Source organism: Phoca vitulina, unplaced genomic scaffold, assembly GCF_004348235.1.
Source record: "Phoca vitulina isolate PV1807 unplaced genomic scaffold, GSC_HSeal_1.0 scaffold2, whole genome shotgun sequence".
Lineage (NCBI taxonomy): Eukaryota > Metazoa > Chordata > Mammalia > Carnivora > Phocidae > Phoca > Phoca vitulina.
This window is the reverse complement of record NW_022589705.1, coordinates 81,525,491-81,546,248: the sequence shown is the minus strand read 5'-3', so window position 1 is coordinate 81,546,248 and position 20,758 is coordinate 81,525,491. Positions and strand designations below refer to the sequence as shown.

At 47.8% G+C, this 20,758-nt stretch overlaps 2 protein-coding genes across 5 annotated transcripts in view; both read left to right on the top strand.

Annotated features, from left to right (window-relative positions):
• The first annotated feature begins 873 nt into the window (after window positions 1-873).
• Window positions 874-12,827, top strand: LIN28A (lin-28 homolog A). The gene is made up of 4 exons (XM_032417874.1): window positions 874-904; window positions 1,368-1,552; window positions 11,662-11,846; window positions 12,608-12,827. The coding sequence occupies exons 1-4, from the start codon at window positions 874-876 to the stop codon at window positions 12,825-12,827; spliced, it is 621 nt and encodes a 206-aa protein (XP_032273765.1).
• A 4,508-nt stretch (window positions 12,828-17,335) lies between these two features.
• The window catches only part of DHDDS (dehydrodolichyl diphosphate synthase subunit), a 29,531-nt gene continuing 26,108 nt past the window's right edge, over window positions 17,336-20,758 (top strand). For 2 of the 4 annotated variants that reach the window (XM_032390655.1, XM_032390637.1), the window contains exons 1-3: window positions 17,336-17,416; window positions 17,915-18,032; window positions 20,140-20,256. In XM_032390655.1, coding sequence (XP_032246546.1) covers window positions 17,970-18,032; window positions 20,140-20,256 — 180 coding nt within the window. In that variant the 5' untranslated portion in view covers window positions 17,336-17,416; window positions 17,915-17,969. Of the gene's footprint in view, window positions 17,437-17,914; window positions 18,033-20,139; window positions 20,257-20,758 lie in introns of all 4 variants that reach the window. The other 2 variants (XM_032390646.1, XM_032390663.1) reach the window with 2 other exon arrangements.

Genomic DNA, 20,758 nt, shown 5'->3' with positions numbered 1-20,758 from the left:
AGACATTCAGTTAGTCAGAGACAGCCCCTTGAGAGGCAGCGCCTTGGTCAGGACTGGAGATCAGCCCTGCTGGGTCTCCAGCCTCCCCCCTGCTTCCCCATCCCAGGCTTCCTAATGTCCTGAACTCCAGGTCTATCTAAGCACACGGGGGTGGGGGGTGAGAGCGGGTCAGCGCCAAGCAGCCGGGTCAGCTCGGAGGCCTGAAGGGGAAGGGAGGGGGAGGGGCGCTCAAGAGCTGGGGGAGGGGGAGGGCTCATCCATTTCTCCCTTGACAGGTGGTTTGAGTCTCTGATTGGCCAGCGCTGCCAGGCTCACACCTCCCTCCCCCAACTCTCTGGAATGTATAATTATCTGCGCGGGGGGTGGGGGTGGTCTGTGAGTGTGTGTGGGAGCAGTCACATGGTTTTAGAACTATCCCCCACACACAAGCCCCCCACCTGTATGCTGCTTTGGGGAGCCCCCACTAAGTCGTTAAAGTACAGGATCCCAAATTCCGGGGTACTCAAGACTTCTAGGGCTGACGGCCCCCATCTCCAGATGTGTGTGTGGGGAGGGGGTGTCAAACCTCAAGATTCTGAGAAGGGACACCCCAGAGGTGTCAGAGACCATAGCGATGGGGGAGGGCCGGAGCTGGAGCCAGAGGGAAAGGGAGGGGAAAGAAGAGGGAGGGGAGGGGAGGGGGCTGCCCGCGGGGGGTTGGGTCATTGTCTTTTAGAATTTGGGAGCCTTTGAAAAGCCGTGGGCCCTCCCACCGCTATTGTGCTGGGGAAGATGTAGCAGCCTCTTCTCCGAGCCACCCCTTTGCCTCCGGACTTCTCTGGGGCCAGCAGCCACCCGACCAGGGGCCCGGGGCCGCGGGCTCAGCCGACTACCATGGGCTCTGTGTCAAACCAGCAGTTTGCAGGTTCGAGCTCGGGACTTACTGGGGACACCTTAGGCTTCAGGGGCGCCCAGGAGCCACATAAAAGGGAGGTGGGGATATGTCCCCCAGACTGGCCGAAGGACCCTAAGTCTGTGCGGCCTCCTGCTTCAGGGGCCCTTTCTGGACCAAGGAACCCTGGTGTCCCAGTGGCGTGCACGCCGAGGCTACGGGGGCGGGGGGAGAGAAGAGGAGGGGCCTGTCGGGCCATCTATCCCCGGGCAACGTGTTGTGGGAAGAGGAGCAAAACTTTTGGGGCAACACTGGCTTCAGCGTGAGCTTGGGGAGCGCGGGAGGCGGCCAGGACACGTCTTTCCTCGCCAGCTGCTTGGTACCTGCAGCCACCTGGGTGCCCATGCGGGGGCTGGACACTGGGGTCTCCCTGCTGGGTCTTGAGAGTACCCTCCAATTCCGTGGCCCCCCAGTTGAGCGCCCTCCCAACCTCCAGGTGGCTGCGCCAAGGCGCCGGAGGAGACGCCGGACGACGCCGCCCGGGCGGCAGAAGAGCCGCAGCTGCTGCACGGTGCCGGCATCTGTAAGTGGTTCAACGTGCGCATGGGCTTCGGCTTCCTGTCCATGACCGCCCGCGCCGGGGTCGCGCTTGATCCCCCGGTGGATGTCTTTGTGCATCAGGTGAGACCGATTCGGGGAACTTCGCCGGGGGAAGGGGATGTTGGCGCGCATATTCAAGGATGGGCGGCCGGACTCGGCTGTTGGATGAGGGAGATCGTGGGGCCCTCATTGTGCGCTCTCGTCTGTGCCGTGGCACCCCAGTTCTGAGTCCCCATTAACACCAACGGGACGGGGGGGTGCAGAGTCTATTATCAGCACCCCCAACCTTTCCCGGAACCCCTCTAGCTTCCCACGTGTCTGTTACCTCTTTCCCCCGGGAAGGGGGCAGGGGGCAGGGAGGTGACCCCATGTGGCAGAAACTAAGGTTGTATTGTGCTTGCCGGTGGGGGGAGGGCCGAGCAGACCGGCCAGGGAAGCACATGCCCCTTCAGAGCAGGGCCCTGAGCGCCCAGCGTCTTTCACTAACGTGTGAATGGAGCTCCCTGGCGGGAGAGAAGCAGGCAGACCGCTCCGGGATCAAACGGGTAAAGCTGAGAAGTCAGCCGGGTCTCCTCACCCAGGTGGTCACCCAAAACTCAAGCCCTGGGGCCTGAGTGAGTTTGGCAGATCCTTGAAGAATCTGGGGGCCTGAAACCTCTTCCAGAGTACCCATCTCAGACACAATTAACCCACTGGGCTTTGGCTGTGGAGTTCTACCAGGAAGGAAAACCTAAGGAGTCCAGGCCTTAGATTTCTAGTCCAGGCTGGGAGGGAGTTAGGTCACAACCCCAAGTTCTCAGTTAAAGCAAGGCAGCCCAGTGGGGGTGAAATTCAGTGTCGCAGGGCAGGGGGTGGAGGGAGGCTAGCCTCTGGACCTATTCTCTGCTTGGCATTTATGGCCCCAGACAGCCATTGATTGCTGTCCTAACATTCCAGCCTCGAACAAGGAGCCAGAGACTTCAGGTTTCCCTCCTCCCTGGCTTCCTCTTCCTCTCACCCCCTCCTGAATCTCTTAGAAGTGTTCTGGTGGTCCTGAGACACCAGCCACCCATAACAACCATGAAAAGGAAGTTGCTTGGCTCCCTTGCACCTTTGGAGGTTTGGTGTGGGACCTGGGAGGGAGAAATTGATCATCTCAGGTCCAGTAGGTTGACACCCAGGCCGGGCAGGGAGGGGTTACTTCGGAGAGGTTGGCTTTAGGAGCCTTGGGGGAGGGGAAAGGAGGATGTGGGGATTAAGGGTTGGAGCCTGAGGGATGGTATTCTGGAGGGGGAGGGGTGAGGGAGATCCTGGGTGGACTGGTGGGAGGCTGCAGGGAAGCCTCCGGAGCATGGCCTTCAGCGAGGACACGGAGTGGGGAGATAGGGGATGCAGGGAACCAGTTCATGTTGGGTACTGGGGAGGGGGTCACTGGGTTACTCGAACATACCCTGGGAGGGTGTGCAGCCATATGCTTAGCCACTTCCTAGCCTTGTCCTGTATCTCCTCCCACCCTCAGCCGCCCTCCCACCATCCCGACAACTAGTTCTGGCTTTGCCCCCCCAACCCCATCTCATTTACATATGTGAATGATAACCCACAGGAAGTAATTGTGGGAGAATGAAGGGAATTGGCCTCTTTAGATCTATTAAATCACTTTATTACAGGAACCAGCTTTGAATGGCCCTCCTCAGCGGGGTAGCCAGCTCTCCCACTTTCCCATTTATCTGATCACAAAGAGATTAAATTCTGTTGGTCTGGAGACGGACTGGACAGCTTCCCCAACTTTGGGAGGCTTGGAATAAAAGAGACCCAACATTTTCTTGCCTCCCTTCCAAAGGCTGCTAAATAGGGGCTGGGAGGAATGTAGCCCCTCATCATCTGGGGTTCGTTGGTGCTATGCAAATACCAAGGAAGGTGTTCCTGAACAAATGAATCTGTGCCTCAAGCCACTTAACATTGGGATCAAAAGCATTTGGAAAATACTGGATGGTCTAGAGGAAAGCAGGGACCTTCAGATTTGGGGAGTGGAGCCTGCACCATGCTCCTTCATTGTGTTAGTTGGGAGATAATCTGGGTCTTGGAATGTCCGGGGACATGCCGAGGTTGAGTAAGTTATCAAGAGGGAGTTGAGCAGGGAGAAGGAATCAGCAATTTGTCTCCCAAACGCCCTCCACCAACAGTCACAGAGGACAATGACTGGAAATTCCCTGAACCTTACCTGGTAGGATAGCATGCTGCTGGGGCTTGGGTTGATCCTCAAACCCTATGGTAGCAGTAGACTGGTGATTACAGTCCCTGCAGTTGAGAAATCTGAACTATCTCTTGGGGATCGAATGTAGAGGAATTGAGTAGATGCAGGATGATCCCTAAAAATTGTTCTAGGGAAGGAATGTGTTGAGAGAGAGAGAGAGAGAGAGAGAGAGAGAGAGTGTGTGTGTGTGTGTGTGTGTGTGTGTGTGTGTGTGTGTGTGTGTGTGGCGGGAGGTGGGGGCTCGGGTAAGGCAGCTCTCTTTAAGAAGAAAACCTCCCCTTCTTTGGCTGCTGCTGGTAGGTACCCTGGAGCCTGAGGTGGTGAGAAGGATAATTGTCCTGGTAAACATCTACCAGGGAAGAAGGGTCAGGAAGCCCTTTAATAAAGAAAAGATAAAAAGGGGGGAAAGCAATTTAACATTTTCTTTTCCTTCCAAGGTTGGGCTTATTTGGTTCCCAACACTATTCACTACTGTCCTTGCTCCCTCTCAGAACACTTCATGCCCCCCCCCCCCCCCCCCCCCCCCGTTGATGAGTAGGAAAAAAAACCTACCCTTACCCTTAAAAAGGGGGGGGGGGGTTTGCAAAAGAGATTTCTCTAAACAACCGTTTTATTCAGACACAGATCTTTAGATCTAGAACTCTCTGCTTGTCCCTGGGGTTAGGAGAATTTAAGAATCATAATATTGGCAGATGGCCAGCCCTAAATCAAGGTTTCTCAACCTCAACACTGTTGGCATATTTTGAAAAGGATAACTCTTTGTTCAGGGCATTCCTCGGTTGTGACAACCAAAAATGTCTCCAGACGTTGCCAAATGCCCCCCTTGGAGGCAGACTCCCCCTCAGTTGAGAAATAGTTGTATAGGGAAAGCAGGCAAGAAAGCACTAAATTGTTTTCCTAAGATTAACCAAGAATTTTGAAATCTTCATAGCCGTTTTAAGAGTTTTGGCTTAACTCATGTTTCCTGTGGCTCAACTCCCAAACCCCCAAGATTTGTGGAAATTTGAGAACAAGAAAAGGCTCCCTGCTTACTCTACAGCTGCTCAGAACCCAAATATGAGTTTAAGATGGCTTTCTAGCTAAAAAGCGGAATTGGAAGGCCTGGAGGCAAAAGAAGAGCCCAAATCTGACTAAGGGACCAAGTTTGGGTTAGGAGGAAAAATTTCAATCCTGAGGAACTGTTAACAACTGAAGCCACGTGGCTTGCTTTTTCTGCGAAGGATGAGTGGGAGAGCAACCTCCGGCAGGGTCTGGATTAGGACTCTTGGGTGTTGGGGGCGGGGAGGGGAGAATGTAAAGAGATCTTTCCCACCTGGTTTATAACTTTAGTAGTGCCTCTGATTACTCACCTCATATCTAGTTAGTGATGTGCTTGTCTTATCTCTCCTTCTCTAACTAACCTATAAGCTCTTAAGGGCGGGACTAGCTGTCCGGTTAGTTTCCTAGTCCTTACTTGGTGGGCTGAAGGAATGCATATGAAGTAAGGAGCTCCCGAATCAGGAGGACGTGAACAGTTTGGGGTCCTTGTCAGTAGAGGTCTTCCTCCAGAGAAAAAGATTGGAGATAGGGGAGGGAATGTTAGCTGATAACTGCTTTTCCGGACCGATGTCTAAAATAGGGCTGGGCTCTTAGATGCACCATGAAAGTTGGTGGCAGGATTGTCACAACGTGGAGACCCAGATGGGATCCTCTGGTTTTTTTGCTTATGGACTGGAAGCCACAGGTTTGGTCATTCCTTAATTTTTTCATCTTAACAGGACAAATCAGATTCTAAGAAGTAAGTGAATCACCCTGATTTTCAGAAAGTTGGTAGAGGTTAGTTTGAGCGTTATGGGATCTTCTCGGGTCTTTCTCTTTCTGAAGAGACATGCTTTCTGGACAGTGTCCCAAGTAAAGGCTGTGCCACCATCCTGAGTGAGCTTTCAATATGAGAAACTTGTCACCTTCATTCAGCTGGTGACACAACTGCCTGTCTTTTAGTGACTTTCCCCAGGGCAAAATTGTTTCTTGAACATTCCTAATCAAACCACCCTACTAGAATTGCCTGTTTTTGGAGGGGAAACTGCTCTAGGGAAAACCTCCACCCTCCCTTCTTCCTGCAGGCAGGAGTAACAATTACTACCTATCCGAAGTCTGGGGTCAGGCGGTGTGGGGGAGGAGAAAATTTTCAGGAATAGTAAATAATTTGTATAGACTCATTTCAAATGATCTCAGCTTGGACTATTTAATTCACACAGGAACTCAAAGTCCAAGAAGAGTAAGTGGCTTTTGTAAATGGTCAAGAGCACCAGAACAACTGGGTTTCTGGCTTAAAACTGCAGGACCCTTTCTTCTGCACCCCTTGGGTGGGTGTGGGCCCTGGTGAGAAGTCAGCTTCCTATCCTTGAAAGTTTGGTCCCCTTGAAACTCCTTCCTGAGGACAGAAGCTTCCTTGCCCTAAGGAGCTGGGGAGATAAAGCTCTGCTTTTCAGCTCCGAACCTGGCAACTTCTTCAGTCACCCGAGAGCGGCTTTTAATGCAGACAAGCTGCTGAGCAGCACCATCTGGTGGAGGACTCCAGGCAGGAGCTGGGGTCCTGGCTGTGTCCGAGCAGAGGTGCTTTCTGGGGGTTGTCTGTCTGCTGGCAGCCTCTGGTTCTGGACAGATCTCTTTCCTCAACCCTCCCTGACACATCATCAAACAAACTGCTTCTGGTAGAGCTGGTTGGTTTTGTAGCCCCTACCAAATCCTACCTTCAGGAATGAAGCTCACGTAGGACTATGACAACGCCTCAGGACTGAGTCATTTCTTTCATCGGCTTCCTTTCCTTATATGCGGCTGTCAGAAAGTTCTAGAATATGTGTATGTGATCTGCATTATATTGCATAGCACTGGCTGGAGGGTCAGGCTAGCTGCAATCAGAGCATCTCTGCAGCTCACTGAATTTGGACAAGGTGTCTCCCTTCTCTGCCTCCCTGACCTCAGCTGTAACATGGGGTCATAATAAGGCCTACTTGGCAGGCTTGGTATAAAGGGTAAGTGCTTAGAGCTCTCCTTAGCCTCTCCTTAGCCTTACTAAGCGTGGATACATATCAGCAACTCAGGATAGTGGAGAGCTTGGTTGAGGCCACAAAGATTTGTGTACTGCTAGGTGTCTAGCCCTGAAGGGATAGACATGCACTAATCAGTCTTGAGCTGGAATGGCCCTGAGTGTTGCAGAAAAACCAGGAACTCAGACTTGGATCCCTGAGACCGAAGCAAGTTTTCCTGAAATTCTGCCTGCCACTTCTGGAGAAAGGAGCAATGTGACTAAAAATGGGCCTTGTTGGAGCTGGTTATCATGCAGTCTGATGCCCTGCTTTTACAAAAGATTAAAAAACCCACGTGTGTCCGACCTTAGAGAGTAATTTCCGGGGAAACTCAAGTGCCTGTGTGCTTTTTACTCCATCACATTCTCTGAGTGACCCCTAAGCTCCTTTTTATTATAGAAACTGCTGAAGCCACCGATTGATGCTGGGATGGAGTATTTGAAGAGGGGAAGGTTAGTGGAGACAGTGGTGAGGTATTAAGAAGGAAGCAGAGGGTCTAAATAGAGAACTGGCCTAAACCCTTCCCTGCCATCCAACAGAAGAAATGCCATTGGCCCCCGTGCAGTGGGCCCCCTGTGGGCTGCCCACCCTCCGGCCTTGATCGAACTAGGTAAGGAAGATGGGAAGGAAGCCTGCCTCCCCCACTAACCTTTCACATAATTTATCGGAATAAATAACCCTCGTTCAGGTTCCTGCATAAAGGATTTGACCAAAGGTAACAAGGGTTGGGGGATGGGCAGGGGTCCTGTGTAGTTCTCTCTGTGGAAGGCTGGGATGGCAGGTCAGGGAGAAGGAAGGATGGCTGCTGGTGGTGACTTTGGCAGACCCAGCAGGCTTGACTGGGGAAGAAAGGTGTCTCTATCCATTTCTCTCCGTGACCATAACCCCAACATGGAGAGGAAGGAACTGATGAATGTGGTGAATGTGGGGTGGGGGGGGGGAGTCGGGGGAAGCCGCAGCCTCTGGAACTCCAGGAATCTGACCACCAGAACCAACCAGTGTCAACTCTTTGTTTCCTGGGGCTGGGCTCTATTGGGGGAGCTCAAGCCTTGCCCCTCCCCCCCAGGCCTTTTCTTTTTTGGAGGGGATGGGGAGAGGGGCGGGGCCCTGCTTTGTGTGTGGTTGGGGGTGGGGTGGGGGTGGTAGCAAGAATTTCAGGCTCCTTTCTGATGCAGGCCCTGTGAGGCCAGCTCAGTGGGGCTGCACGGTGATTACCTATCTGATAAGAGAGGAATTCAAACTATGTGCTGTAGAAAGGGGCGGGGTGGGGGGCAGGGAGCCACCCCTGGAGACCACCAGTCTAAATCTTGACCGGCTATGGTAAGGTGCCTGCGGGGTTATTTTTTTTAAACTTTTGAGAGGCTTAAATAGACCTCAGATCCTCCAGTGATGGAGTGGGTGACCTGAGAGGACCAGTTTCACGTTGCCCACACTGGTATTGTCTTGTTCTCCCAGTAAGCCTAGGAGGTGTAGATGGATATTTTTTTCTGAGTTTCCACAGTTATAAAAACCAGAGTTAAAATTTTGAGGCTCTTGACACTTGGTTCTCACTGTTACCCTGCCCTGATCCAGTCTGAAGGGGCTGATAACTGCTACTCACTGAGGATTTATGTGTGGCTGGCTATGTGTTAACCACTCTTCATGCATAAACCTCATAGCTCCTCCATAAAATTAATATTTGCTCCATTTTATAGGTCAGCGCAGAAAGGAGGGAACAACAGGCCCTCAGACTCCAAACCCTTGTTCTTAATCACGTATCTGCTCAATCACAGCTGGAACTAGGAGTGTCCCAGCCTCGGAGCCCACTAGGCAAATGGGAGGACCTGGGGTTGTACCTCCTGACCGACTGACTTGTCCCAGATGAATAAGAAACAAGTCAAATGTAACTTCAAATCAGGGTGGTTTCTGTGCAACAGGAAAGGGGAAAGAGCCCTGCAGTGTTTTTATTTCCTGCTTTAACACTCTGCCCCTTCCCTCACATCAACATTGGGGGAGGGGCGCAGTCTTCATGTCCTAGGCTGTTCCTGTGGGAAGGAAAAGACAGGAGAGGCTATTCCTATGATGGAACTGGTGGACAAAAGGTACAGATAATGATACATGAAATATTAGCTGAGCATATTCTTGATGTTTCCATGCCCATATAATCTTCATTAGAGGCCTAGGTGAGTAACTTACCTGTTACCCCATCCTCTGAAGGAGCTGAGGGCCAGAGGTGAATGATTGACTTAAGGTCATGCAGGCAACAGTTGGTAGAACCAACATTTCATGAACTACCATGTCTGGCACTCAAGCTTAGGCTCTTAACCAGTGATCTCAATGGGATCTTTGTCTTCAGCAATGCTATCTGAATTAAAACAACAATGTAAATGATGGAGAAATTGGGGATCCCATCAGCTAAAGAGCATGTTGCACCTAAGACCTAAGTCCCAGTTTGAAGTCCCAGTCCTCCTACCAAGCACCACCTGCATAATATAATAATGTTACTTATTCATGCTCCCTCAAGCCAAGAGTGGGTGCACAGTGATGCCTTTTGCTTCTCTGAACCCTATTTTCTATGACTACACTTTGTTGACATTTGACACACTCTTTGGATGTTTGACTATAATGGGGTAAGCTATAATGAAGTCTATTCTGGGGAGGCTATGGGAGAGGCGTTCACCTGCACTAAGGTGTTGCTGTTGATGTATTAAGTGGCAAGGTGGAATAGGCTGTGAGCTTTATTTAAATCAGGAACCCTGGGTTCTTCTGACCCTGTTATAGCTGCTCACCTAGCTAGGTGATAACTCCCATTTTTTGGGAAGGCTGCCGGGCAAGTGTTGATATTTTTAAATTTTGGTAAAAACATGTGGTGTTTTAATGGGGTTGTTCCAAACATTCTAGATCTTTTTTTCCTTCACCAGTAGTACCTGGTCATCTTCCCAAGTCAGATAATTCAGATTTACCTCTTGGGTCATTGGTTCATTCAAAAATGTGTTAGGCATGAGATTCTGTGATTTTTTTTTTTTTTTCTTACTGATTTATAGTTGCTTTTTGTAGTTTCATCAGTCTGTCTTTTTACAGGATTTTAACTTTTTTTTTTTTAAAGATTTTATTTATTTATTTGACAGAGAGAGAGACAGTGAGAGAAGGGACACAAGCAGGGGGAGTGGAGAGGGAGAAGCAGGCTTCCCGCTGAGCAGAGAGCCCCACTGAGCAGAGAGCCGGATGCGGGGATCATGACCTGAGATGATCTCGATCCTGGGATCATGACCTGAGCTGAAGGCAGACGCTCAACGACTGAGCCACCCAGGCGCCCCTTTTTTTTTTTTTAACATTTTGATATTTAAACCCTCTGGAATGTATTTTGCATACATGTGATAGAAAGTGTAGAAGTCTGGCTTGATATCCAAAACGGACAGCTAATTTTCTCAACCGTTTTAAACTGTTTCCCTCACCTGTTAATTTCTCGATATGTATTTGGATCTCTTAGTGGATTTTCCCTTATAAACTTACTGATCCATCTGCTTGGGTCATACTGTCTTGTTCCTTGACCTTGTAGTAACATTACTTTGATAGAATTCCAAACCTGGAAGAAGGTTGCAAGAATAATACTAAAAACTCCCCGTATGACCTTTACCCCAAAACTCCCATAGGACCTTTACCCAGATTCAGCAATTCTTAAAATTCTGTCCCAATTCTTAAAATTGCCTTGTCATTCTTCATTGTACAAATAAACTTTTTTTGTCTCCTTAATCATAAGTTACAGACATCAAGCACCTTTATTGCTAAATATTTCAGTGTGTATTTTCGAAACTAGGGTCACTCTCTTTCACAGTCTCAGTACAAAGATCAAAATCTGGGCATTTAATATGGGAACATATCTGTATTCCAATATGTAAATTTTGTGAGTTGTCCTAATGGTTTTTTTCCCTGTTCCAGGACCCAATCCAGGAGCATGCATCACACTTAATTGTTGAGTTTCTGTACTTACTCAGACTTTGTTTTTCATGACCTCAACATTTTTTTTTTTTTTAAGATTTTATTTTTATTTGAAGAGAGAGACACAGCAAGAGAGGGAACACAAGCAGGGGGAGTGGGAGAGGGAGAAGCGGGCTTCCCACCGAGCAGGGAGCTCAATGCGGGGCTCAATCCCAGGACCCTGGGATCATGACCTGAGCTGAAGGTAGACACTTAACCACTGAGCCACCCAGGTGCCCATGACCTCAACATTTTTAAAGTGTACAAGGCTGTTACATTTTACAATTTTATATTTGTTGATTTCCCTTCCTTTTTCCCTTTCTCCCTCCCTTTTTCTTTCTTTCCTTCCTTTCTTCTTTCCTTCCTTTTCTTTCTTTCTTTCTTTCTTTCTTTCTTTCTTTCTTTCTTTCTTTCTTTCTTTTCTTTCTTTCTTTCTTTCTTTCTTTCTTTCTTTCTTTCTTTCTTTCTTTCTTTCTTTCTTTCTCTCTCTCTCTCTCTCTCTCTCTCTCTCTCTTTTCCTTCTTTCCTTCCTTCCTTCCTTCCTGTAATCTCTGTACCCATCATGGGGCTTGAACTTATGACCCCAAGATCAAGAGCCACATGCTCCACCAACCAAGCCAGCCACGTGCCCCTATTTGTTGATTTCTTATGCATGCTAAGTTTAAAAATTTTTGATCTGTTTTATTTTAGTTTAAATGAGACTAGCTACCGAAAATGTTATGGCATCTGATTATGTAATGATTGTTCTTTGTTAATGTAACATAGATCACTTGTTCTTAATTATGGGGCTCTTTGAGTTGACAGTTTCTTTACTGATAACATGGCAGTATTATCACACTTGTTCTTCATAACTTACAAGAACGCATGTATGCAGGCTTTTGGTGTAAGCATGGAGAACTAACGTTAAAATCTACCATGTTTCCCTTCCCCAGAGCAAGCTGCACATGGAGGGCTTCCGGAGCCTGAAGGAGGGTGAGGCAGTGGAGTTCACCTTTAAGAAGTCGGCTAAGGGCCTAGAGTCTATCAGGGTCACCGGCCCTGGTGGGGTGTTTTGTATTGGGAGTGAGAGGCGGCCCAAAGGGAAGAACATGCAGAAGCGCAGATCAAAGGGAGACAGGTATGAAGGTGGCTTGAAAAGGGAGAGCTCTCCCGATCTAGCCCCTTTCTTGGACCAGGATGCCAAAGACAAAATGAAGCCTGTGGTCCCTGGCAACACCTGGGTATTCGGGGTTTCTGCCTTAGGATGTGGGAGATGGGGAAAGGGCTGTAGGTGAGAAGGCCACATGATGACCTAGCTTTTTGACTTGACAAGTAATTTTGCTCTGTGAGCTCTTGCTTCCATTGTTAGTTAGGGGTAGTGATGCTAGCCTCACATGATTATTTTAGAGGCAAAGGAGACCACGAATGTGAAACTCTATGTGATGAGGGCAAACTGGTGTATGTACCTGTTGCTTCTTCACTAGGTCTCCTAAGTGGCTCGTTTTTTTTGTCTTCACTGTGTCCTGGAGCAGATCATATGGTCTGATTCCTTTAATTTTCCTTATTTTTAGTGAATGACAGGTACCGTTTCTTAAGGGCATGGTAGCATCTTACCTATCTCCCAAATTGCAGTTTCCAGTTGGGGTCCATGATTTCCATTTTTGATACTTCAGTATTTTCAGGTTAACCTGAATCTGAAGATACCATCTAGACAATTACAGATTTAGGAAGAACTTAGAGGTAGCAGTTATGGTCATATTCTTCCTTTTCTAAGTGGGGAAATTAGTTTCCAGGAAGGGGAGTGAGTATAGTAACTGACCAGAGCCCAGGTGTCCTCACTCAGAGGAAGGCTTCTGCTCTTCACTCGTTTCTCAACTTGACCATCCTGCTCTGTTCTAGGTGCTACAACTGTGGAGGTCTAGACCACCATGCCAAGGAATGCAAGCTGCCACCCCAGCCCAAGAAGTGCCACTTCTGCCAGAGCATCAGCCATATGGTGGCCTCGTGCCCCCTGAAGGCCCAGCAGGCTCCCAGCTCACAGGGAAAGCCAGCCTACTTTCGGGAGGAAGAAGAAGAAGAGATCCATAGCCCTGCCCTGCTCCCAGAGGCCCAGAATTGAGCTGCAGCGGGTGGGGGCAATTCTTTGGCGATCAGGAAGTTTTGAGGAGCAGGCATCAATCGGCAGAGTGGAGAAAGTGGGGACAGGGTGGGTGGGGGGCAGCTGGCTCTGCCATGCATCTCAGGCCGGGGTCCACAGCGTCACCCCCTCTTCCCTCTTGGCACAGGGTAGGGGGGAAGGGGTGAGGCCAATGATCTCCAACCGCACTCTATCCAAATGCTCTGAGGGTTCTGGAGAAAATCCCTCCCTGTGTGCTTTATAGGAGTCTCCGCCCCCAGATCTCCAGCTTTTGAAAGTGGCCTGGGGAGGGGAATTGTTTTCCTTTCGAAGAAGGAGATGTAATAATAATTATTCCCATGCCAGAATGTAGAGATTTAAGCATGAGACCAGATGGATGGGCCCAACCCACGAGCCACTACATTCTGTGGGAGGGAGTCTCTCAGGGGTAAGGCGGGTTTTTCCACATCTTGTCTCATAACCTACTGTTGGGATATAGGGTGCTGAGGACTGTCTCAAGCAGTGGGTTGTGACAGTAGCCACAGGATTGGTGGGGGAACAGCTGCAGACCTGCTGCCCCGAAGCTGACTCCCACCCCATTCTGGGCCGATAGAATTTTATTTATTTGCTCCCGTGGACACCGCACCTTGGGCCCCACTTTCTCCAGGATGCCAACTGCACTAGCTGTGTGCGAATGACGTATCTTGTGCATTTTAACTTTGTTTTCGTAATATAAATATTCTGGTTTTGTATTTTTGTGTATTTTAATCTTAAGGCCCTCATTCCTGCACTGTGTTCTCAGGTACATTAGCGATCTCAGGGATAAGTCGGCAGCAGCTCCGGGACTGCACAGCAGGAATATTTTCTGTTTGATCACCAGGGAGAACATCTATTTGGAGTGCATAGCCTATTGAACTACCTCATTTTTGGCAATTAGAGCTGACTTTTCTGCCATAGTGTTCTCTTGAAACCCCTCTACCTTCAGTGAGCCATGGGAGACTAGGTTTTAACTCAGTTGCCCCATGACTTGATCTCCTACTGGAAGATTGGAAATTGATCTGAACAGGAAAAGATGGTCCAGGAAGTAGCGTCAGGAGAGGCCGCACCAGCTGAAAGGTGCCATGGGGAAGCCAAGATTAGTTGAGAGTTGTCTATACGTGTAATAAAGGATTCCTGTTCCAGACTTCTAATCCCAGGGCACGGGACTCACTTTACATACCAGATCCATCCTTCACTGGAGACCTACCATGCACAACAGGGGGTGTGTGTGTGTGTGCGTGTGTGTGTGCGTGCGCGTGCGCGTGCGCAGGTTTTAAAAATGAATTGGTAAGGATGGGTTTAAGAAAAATAACTCTGGACCCATCTTGAGCTGCCCAGGGATGAGTGTATGAAGCGAAGGCTAAGTTTCTTAACCTTTATAAATTCTGGGCTTTTCTTGTTGGCTTCCAGAGAGACCATAAGCCATGGCTTCTTCGCGGTGCCCAGATCCGGTGTCCTGTCCTGCTGCTGCAGTGGTTAGTGTCGTGGTAGCTAAGGGAGAACAGGTTTTATTTACATGCTATGAGATCACCACAAACCTACCTCACTGTTGAAACGGGGCAAATGCAATAGAACGCATTGGGTGATGTGTGTCTGATCCTGGGTTCTTGTCTCCCCCGCTCGCTGCCCCCCCTCTAGTTTTCGTATTTGTTTGGGTTTCGTAGGACTTAACGAATAGCGGACTGGGTGATTGCTAGGTGGTCTGGTTTGTGTAAATATAATGTGTTGGTCTTCTCCATGTTCTTTTGGGGTTTTATTGTTTACAAACTTCTTTTTGTATTGAGAAAAATAGCCAAAGCATCTTTGACAAAAGGTTCTGCACCAGGAAAAGAATCTGGAACATGGCTTGGTGACCCCTCTGGAAGTGTGGCGGTCTTGAACCATCCTTTCTTTTGTGTTCCCTTCCCCTTTTTCCTATTTTTGGCCAGATCTTCTGTCCTAAAAACTTGACTCCTACCCTACCCCTCCTCTACCCCTCCTCCCCAAAAAAGCCCCCACACATACACATTTACATCTGGAAGAAGCAAAGAACACTTCCTCCCTTGTTCCCAGTGTCCTGTGCCAAGACCATTCCTTGATGTGATTCATATTGATATGCTTGTATTTGGTTGGAACAAACCTACTTCAATCTCCAGTCTTACGGTAGAGAGAAGCAAATGCAATGGGGGGGGTGCTTTCCATGTAGAAAGTAGGGTCGGGAGACCAAGGAAGGGAAGATGAATGTATATCCAAATCACTCAGGAACTTTTATGCAGGTGCAAGAAGCTTATGTCAAAGTGGCCACAAGATTGTTTAATAGGAGACGGACGAATGTAACTCCATGTTTACTGCTAGAAACCAAAGCTTTGTGTGAAATCTTGAATTTATGGGGGGGGCGGTGGTAGGAAAGCTGTACCTATCTGTTCTTTCCCTGATCCCTTCCCATCATTTCTGAACTGCAGGAGACAGCCTCCTTGGGCTTTAGTGACTCCATCTCTGGGAGTGTTTATTTGATGGTTGTTTTGCTGTGCCGGGTACTTCCTTTCCCACTTGCTATTGTTTTGTAACACACATGCTGACCCTTTTCCCTTCTCTCTTTACCCTGGAAAAATACAATGAATAAATAAAAAGTTATTGGTACTGAAACTGTCCTCTTGTTGGATCTTCAGGGTGTTTTTTCTTCCATAATTCCCGCTTTCTTGGATTGGGACTCAGAAGTAACAGAAGAACCATTACAGTTCCTGTTCAGCCATTTTGTTAGAAATGAATCTTGAAAATTCAGTCCTTCCACCTCATTACAGTGGATTTTTGTTTCTAGTTAAGGCCTCTTGTCCTCTTCCTTGGAAGCTGCCACATTCAAGAGGGGATTAGGAGCTTGGCATGCATAAGAATGGGGTTGCCTGTGCCACTGGACGGGATGAAAGGATGGGGCCATGGCTTGGGGCATGAGACCCTAATACTTTCTCCCCTGCTCCTCAAAGCCTTTTACAAATCTTAATTAATTAACCCCCTGCAGCACCCCAGGGAGGGAAGTATGTGGAACTAGGGAAATTGAGGCCAGAGGAAGAAACACTGATTAGCTATACAAAAACAACGTTTTCTTTGAGCCCAAGTGTGCTAGCCTTCTAATGAACATTGTATTTTAAAACATCTAGTCCCCGTCCCCCCCCCCCCCCCCCCTCCGCCGCCAACAAGGGAGGGGATTTAAAAAAAATTGATTGGAGGCATGCCATCTATTACACAAAGAGCAAAGAGATGGCAGGACAAGGGTAAGAAGTTTAATACATCCACTTGAGAGACTTCATACCAAAAGTCAAAGCTGGCCATGGAAGCTGCTAAAAGCAAACTCTACTACAGGGCTTCAGTAAATGGTGTTCCTGCAAAATTGAACTAATCAGCTAGGCTGAAACTTAATTCCCAGGTTGCAAAGCAGGAAGGATAGAAAAGCTTAAGACTATTCAAGGGTGGGTTACTCATCTCTAGGGCTTTCTTTGATCATGTGTGTTAAAAGTAACCTTTTCATGAGACACATGAACTGGGAGTTACCAGTGCAATAACTCTTCCTTGCCTTGTTCTCTTGATGAGACTACAAAGTGAGAAACAACAAGATTCTTTAGAAATTGTAAAGTTGTTTTTTTCCTTTTTTAACTTTGGGAAAATCGAACTCTTAGTTTCTTCACATTTGATCTTAGCCGAAAGGCCGAGAAGCGATCGATCTCTTAGTTTCTTTTGTGAGTCCCTCAAGTTCTGCAACAGTTTTCCTTAAAGGTTACAGAGCTTAATGCCTTTGATTTTTCTATCAGGGTTAATTGATGGCCTTTCATTAGTCACTCTTAGAGCAGAGCTCTTTCCAGCCTCAACCCCATTTTGAGTTGCTCTGGGTAGGTCCTAAGAATCTGAAAATCCTAAAATATGAGTGCTTTAAATCAGCACAAAATGGATTGATATTAAGTGCGTTTGCGAGACTGACTAAGGCTAGGAAGTTACCAAATGATTAAATCCACAAAATAAAACTGCAAGCAGTAAATACAGAATTTGAAAGACTTGAACCAGGACTCCAACGCCCACTTCTCATGCCTTCCAGCAAGGAGGACACTGTCCAACCCCGTTTCTCAACAGTTCTAACCTGCCACCAGCTGCTGAAATTGCGCTTCTGGCAAGCGGATCCGCGAATTCTTGCCCTATACGGCAGCCTGCCCGAGGCCTCGATCTGGTTCTACAGACCATCCCGCTCCCCTAGGTGATCTCGACCCCGCCTTTCCCGGCCCGGTCCCCAGGACGTGGCCCGCAGCCCGCTCGCCCGCCCCCCTCGGTCACGTGAGCGGGGCGCTCGCTCTCCATCTCTTTCCCTCCCCCCACCCTCCCTTCCCGGCTCTTGGGAGTGCGAATTTCGCTTGGAACGCTAGCACCGCCCCTTCTCCCAGCCCGCAGGCGCAGGGCGCAGCCCCGCCCATTGCGTGACGGGGGGCGTGTTCTAGCGCCCAAGGATGACGTGTTCTTCCAGCGCCACGTTGTGAGGAAGTGGAGCGGTTGAAAGGCGCCGGGCGGTGTGGAGCAGGCGCTGGGTTCAAGCGGTGAGCGAGAGGCGAGAGAGGTGACTGGGCGGGGAGACGGCTGTGGGAGAAACAGAGGGGACAGTGGAAGAGATGAGTGAGGGAATAAATAATTTGGAGAATACTGAGCTTGGAGGTGATGGGGGCGACACCTGAAGGGTGTTGGAGCGCAGAATGGGAAACGGTCTTGGGGAAGATGGAGAAGGAAGAAGCAGGGAGGGATCAGGATGTAGGTACTATGAGGTGGCAGGAAGCAGACTTGGATGTTCAGGAAAAGTCAGTGCAAATACCGAGGAAAAGGGGATAGCAGCAAGGTCCACCAAGCCAAAACCAAGGAAAGGCCTCTGCCCCGAAGGTCTCATTGGCTTATAAACTATGGGTGGTGAAGAATTATAGCCTTAGACCAGTGTCTTTGGATCCTAAACCTGGCTACTCTCCACAGTCCAGATAAATCCCTACAAAGTCATCCGAAGCTGTTTGCAAGCTCTGGTGATTTATTCTCTTTCTTGTTTATCCAAGTTTACCTGGCTGGTGTCTTCTTCTTCTGGGCTCATCTTCTGCCAGGGCAGGTGCTATGTCATGGATCAAGGAAGGAGAGCTGTCACTTTGGGAATGGTTCTGTGCCAACATCATAAAAGTGAGTACCAGTTGGTCTCCTGGTTAGTTGGGTAATCTTGTGTCAAAAGCAATTATTATTATTATTTTTTTTAAAGATTTTATTTATTTATTTGAGAGAGAGAGAATGAGAGAGAGCACATGAGAGGGAGGAGGGTCAGAGGGAGAAGCAAACTCCCTGCTGAGCAGGGAGCCCGATGCGGGACTCGATCCAGGGACTCCAGGATCATGACCTGAGCCGAAGGCAGTCGCTTAACCAACTGAGCCACCCAGGCGCCCCAAAAGCAATTATTATTAAAATTGAGTAACACAGGGCGTCTGGGTGGCTCAGTTGGTTAAAAAACTGCCTTCGGCTCGGGTCATGATCCTGGAGTCCCAGGATCAAGTCCCACATCGGGCTCCCTGCTTATCAGGGAGTCTGCTTCTCCTTCGACCCTCCCCCCTCTCATATGCTCTCTCTCTCATTCTCTCTCTCTCAAATAAATAAATACAATCTTTAAAAAAAAAATAAAATAAATAAAAATAAAGTTGACTAACACATGATGTTAAGTGGAATTTAACAATGGGACCAACAAGTCTTTGAATTGCAAGGTAACTTCCAGGTCTGCATTTCTGGCAGATTATTGCCCTAACTTTCACATTTTCAGGAACCCCAGCACCTCCCCATATCATTGGGCAACCTAGACTGTTAGGTCTTCTTTATAGGGAACTGAAATTTCTTACTTGGAACTTTAATCTATTTTTCCTTGTACTGTTCTCTAGATTTAGATAGAATAATCTTTCCTTGATGTTGCAGTAGAGCATAATGGTTAAGAGTTTGGGCTGTAGAGACAGACAAACAGAATGAAAGTCTTAGTCTATCATTTATTAACCATGTGACTTTATATGGTTGTTTTGAGGATGAAATGAAACATACACTGAAAACAGTGTCTAGCGGTTCTTAATTACTGCTATTATTGGGGCTGTTTTCAGCTGTTTGAAGACTACAATCATTCTATTTTCTACACCCACTTACTTCCCCAAATCTTGCCTCCACTTTTCTCTGAGGATCACAACAATGTTACATTTTCTGCATATAACAAGTTTAAGATTGAAGCCAGTCCGCCTGGTTTTGTCTTTCAGCTACAGTCTGTCAAGCAGTGGGTAGCAGTGAATTTATGAGTCAGCAAGCCTTGTACCCCACTCCTCCATACACATTCACACACAAATGCCAAGTGATCTCAGGCAGGCCAGGAAATAGAAAGCATCTTCTTGGGGAACCACGGCAGTCGTGTGTTGGGAAGAACAAGCTGCATGACTTGACTGGAATTTTTTTTTTTTTTAAGACTACACGTGGAGGACAAAAGCTGAAAATGTTGGAGAGGCGTGGGGAAAGCAGTCAGTGACGAGGCCCTTCAGTGAGGGAAATTAGGCTAAGGAGTGTATTTCTGCTGCAATAGACAACAAAAGGCAGCTCTAAGCCAGATAAGACGTTTTAGTGGGTCCCCAAAATGTCTTTTTTGTTTGCTTTGAAATGGCTTCTGACATTTACATTTTGATAAAAATCCTGATGCTTGGCTTCTCTTGTGTAATTAGAAGAGCAACAACATTGAGCCCCCATTCCTGTGTGGCAGCAATTGGATAGAGTGGATTCCTCTTTTCTGTGGAGGATACCCTTGCTACTGGACCACAGCCAGCAATATCCTTCCTGTGCCTTCCAGGTGGAGACATGAAACCAAAGTGGTGGTCAAGTGCATATGGTTAAAAGATGAACTCTGAAAGCATACGGACCTCAGTTTGAATAACCACTTTGCCTTTTCTTAGCTGTGTGTCTTGTACAAGTCACTTGACCGCTCTGAGCCTGTTTTTTCACCTATGAAATGAAGCTAATACTGTTTACTTTATAGGTTTATATGAAAAAAAACTGAGATGAAGTAAAAAAAAGCCTAGCATAATACTTAGCATGTAGTAGGTGCTCAATATAAATGAATATATATAAATAAGTAAAAGCGCTTAATACCCATTTGTTGAGCCAAAAGCCCAAAATACCCAGTACTCTTCCTCAGGGGCGCTTTTATCATCTAACTCAAGCCTATCAGCCTGGGGTTTAGTGTCTCCTTGTGTGCCTCATTTGTCTTCTTACTTCACAGGCGGGCCCAATGCCCAAACACATTGCCTTTATAATGGATGGAAACCGTCGCTATGCCAGGAAGTGCCAAGTGGAGCGGCAGGAAGGCCACTCACAGGGCTTCAACAAGCTGGCTGAGGTGAGTGTGGGTGGCAGAACCCAGTGGGAACAGTGTGTGAAGAATGGGACTATAGCTACAAAATCAGGCCCTGAGTTTACTATGGTTTGAGAGTATTTTTTTAATAGCTGTTTGTTTTGTTGCTTGCTTGCCTGCTATAGGTCTCATATCAACATTAACAGAAATTAAGTTATATAGTGAATCATCACAGAATATTAGAAATAAGAACACAATTGATTTCTCTTACCACCTCAGTAAATCAGCAGTCTATAGTTTTCTGTGCTTCATCCCAGTCCTTGTAATATGTTCTAACATGACTTAACATTTGTAAAGTTACACATGTATTTTTAGTAACTTTATTTTACGTGGTATTTTGGCAAGTCTTTTTCTAGGTTGATATATAGCTTTTCTAACTATATGTTTTAATACCTATAGAATATTTTATTACAAGGATCTGACATAATTTGTTTAGCTGCTCCACCATTATCAGATCTTATAAATAGTTCCATTTTAAAATAAATTC

Excerpts from the sequence above, each read along its gene's own strand:
- LIN28A (XM_032417874.1), top strand. The coding sequence starts at position 874 with ATGGGCTCTGTGTCAAACCAGCAGTTTGCAG. Across the intron at positions 1,553-11,661 it reads TGGATGTCTTTGTGCATCAG|AGCAAGCTGCACATGGAGGG; the intron begins GTGAGACCGATT and ends TCCCTTCCCCAG. Across the intron at positions 11,847-12,607 it reads CGCAGATCAAAGGGAGACAG|GTGCTACAACTGTGGAGGTC; the intron begins GTATGAAGGTGG and ends GCTCTGTTCTAG.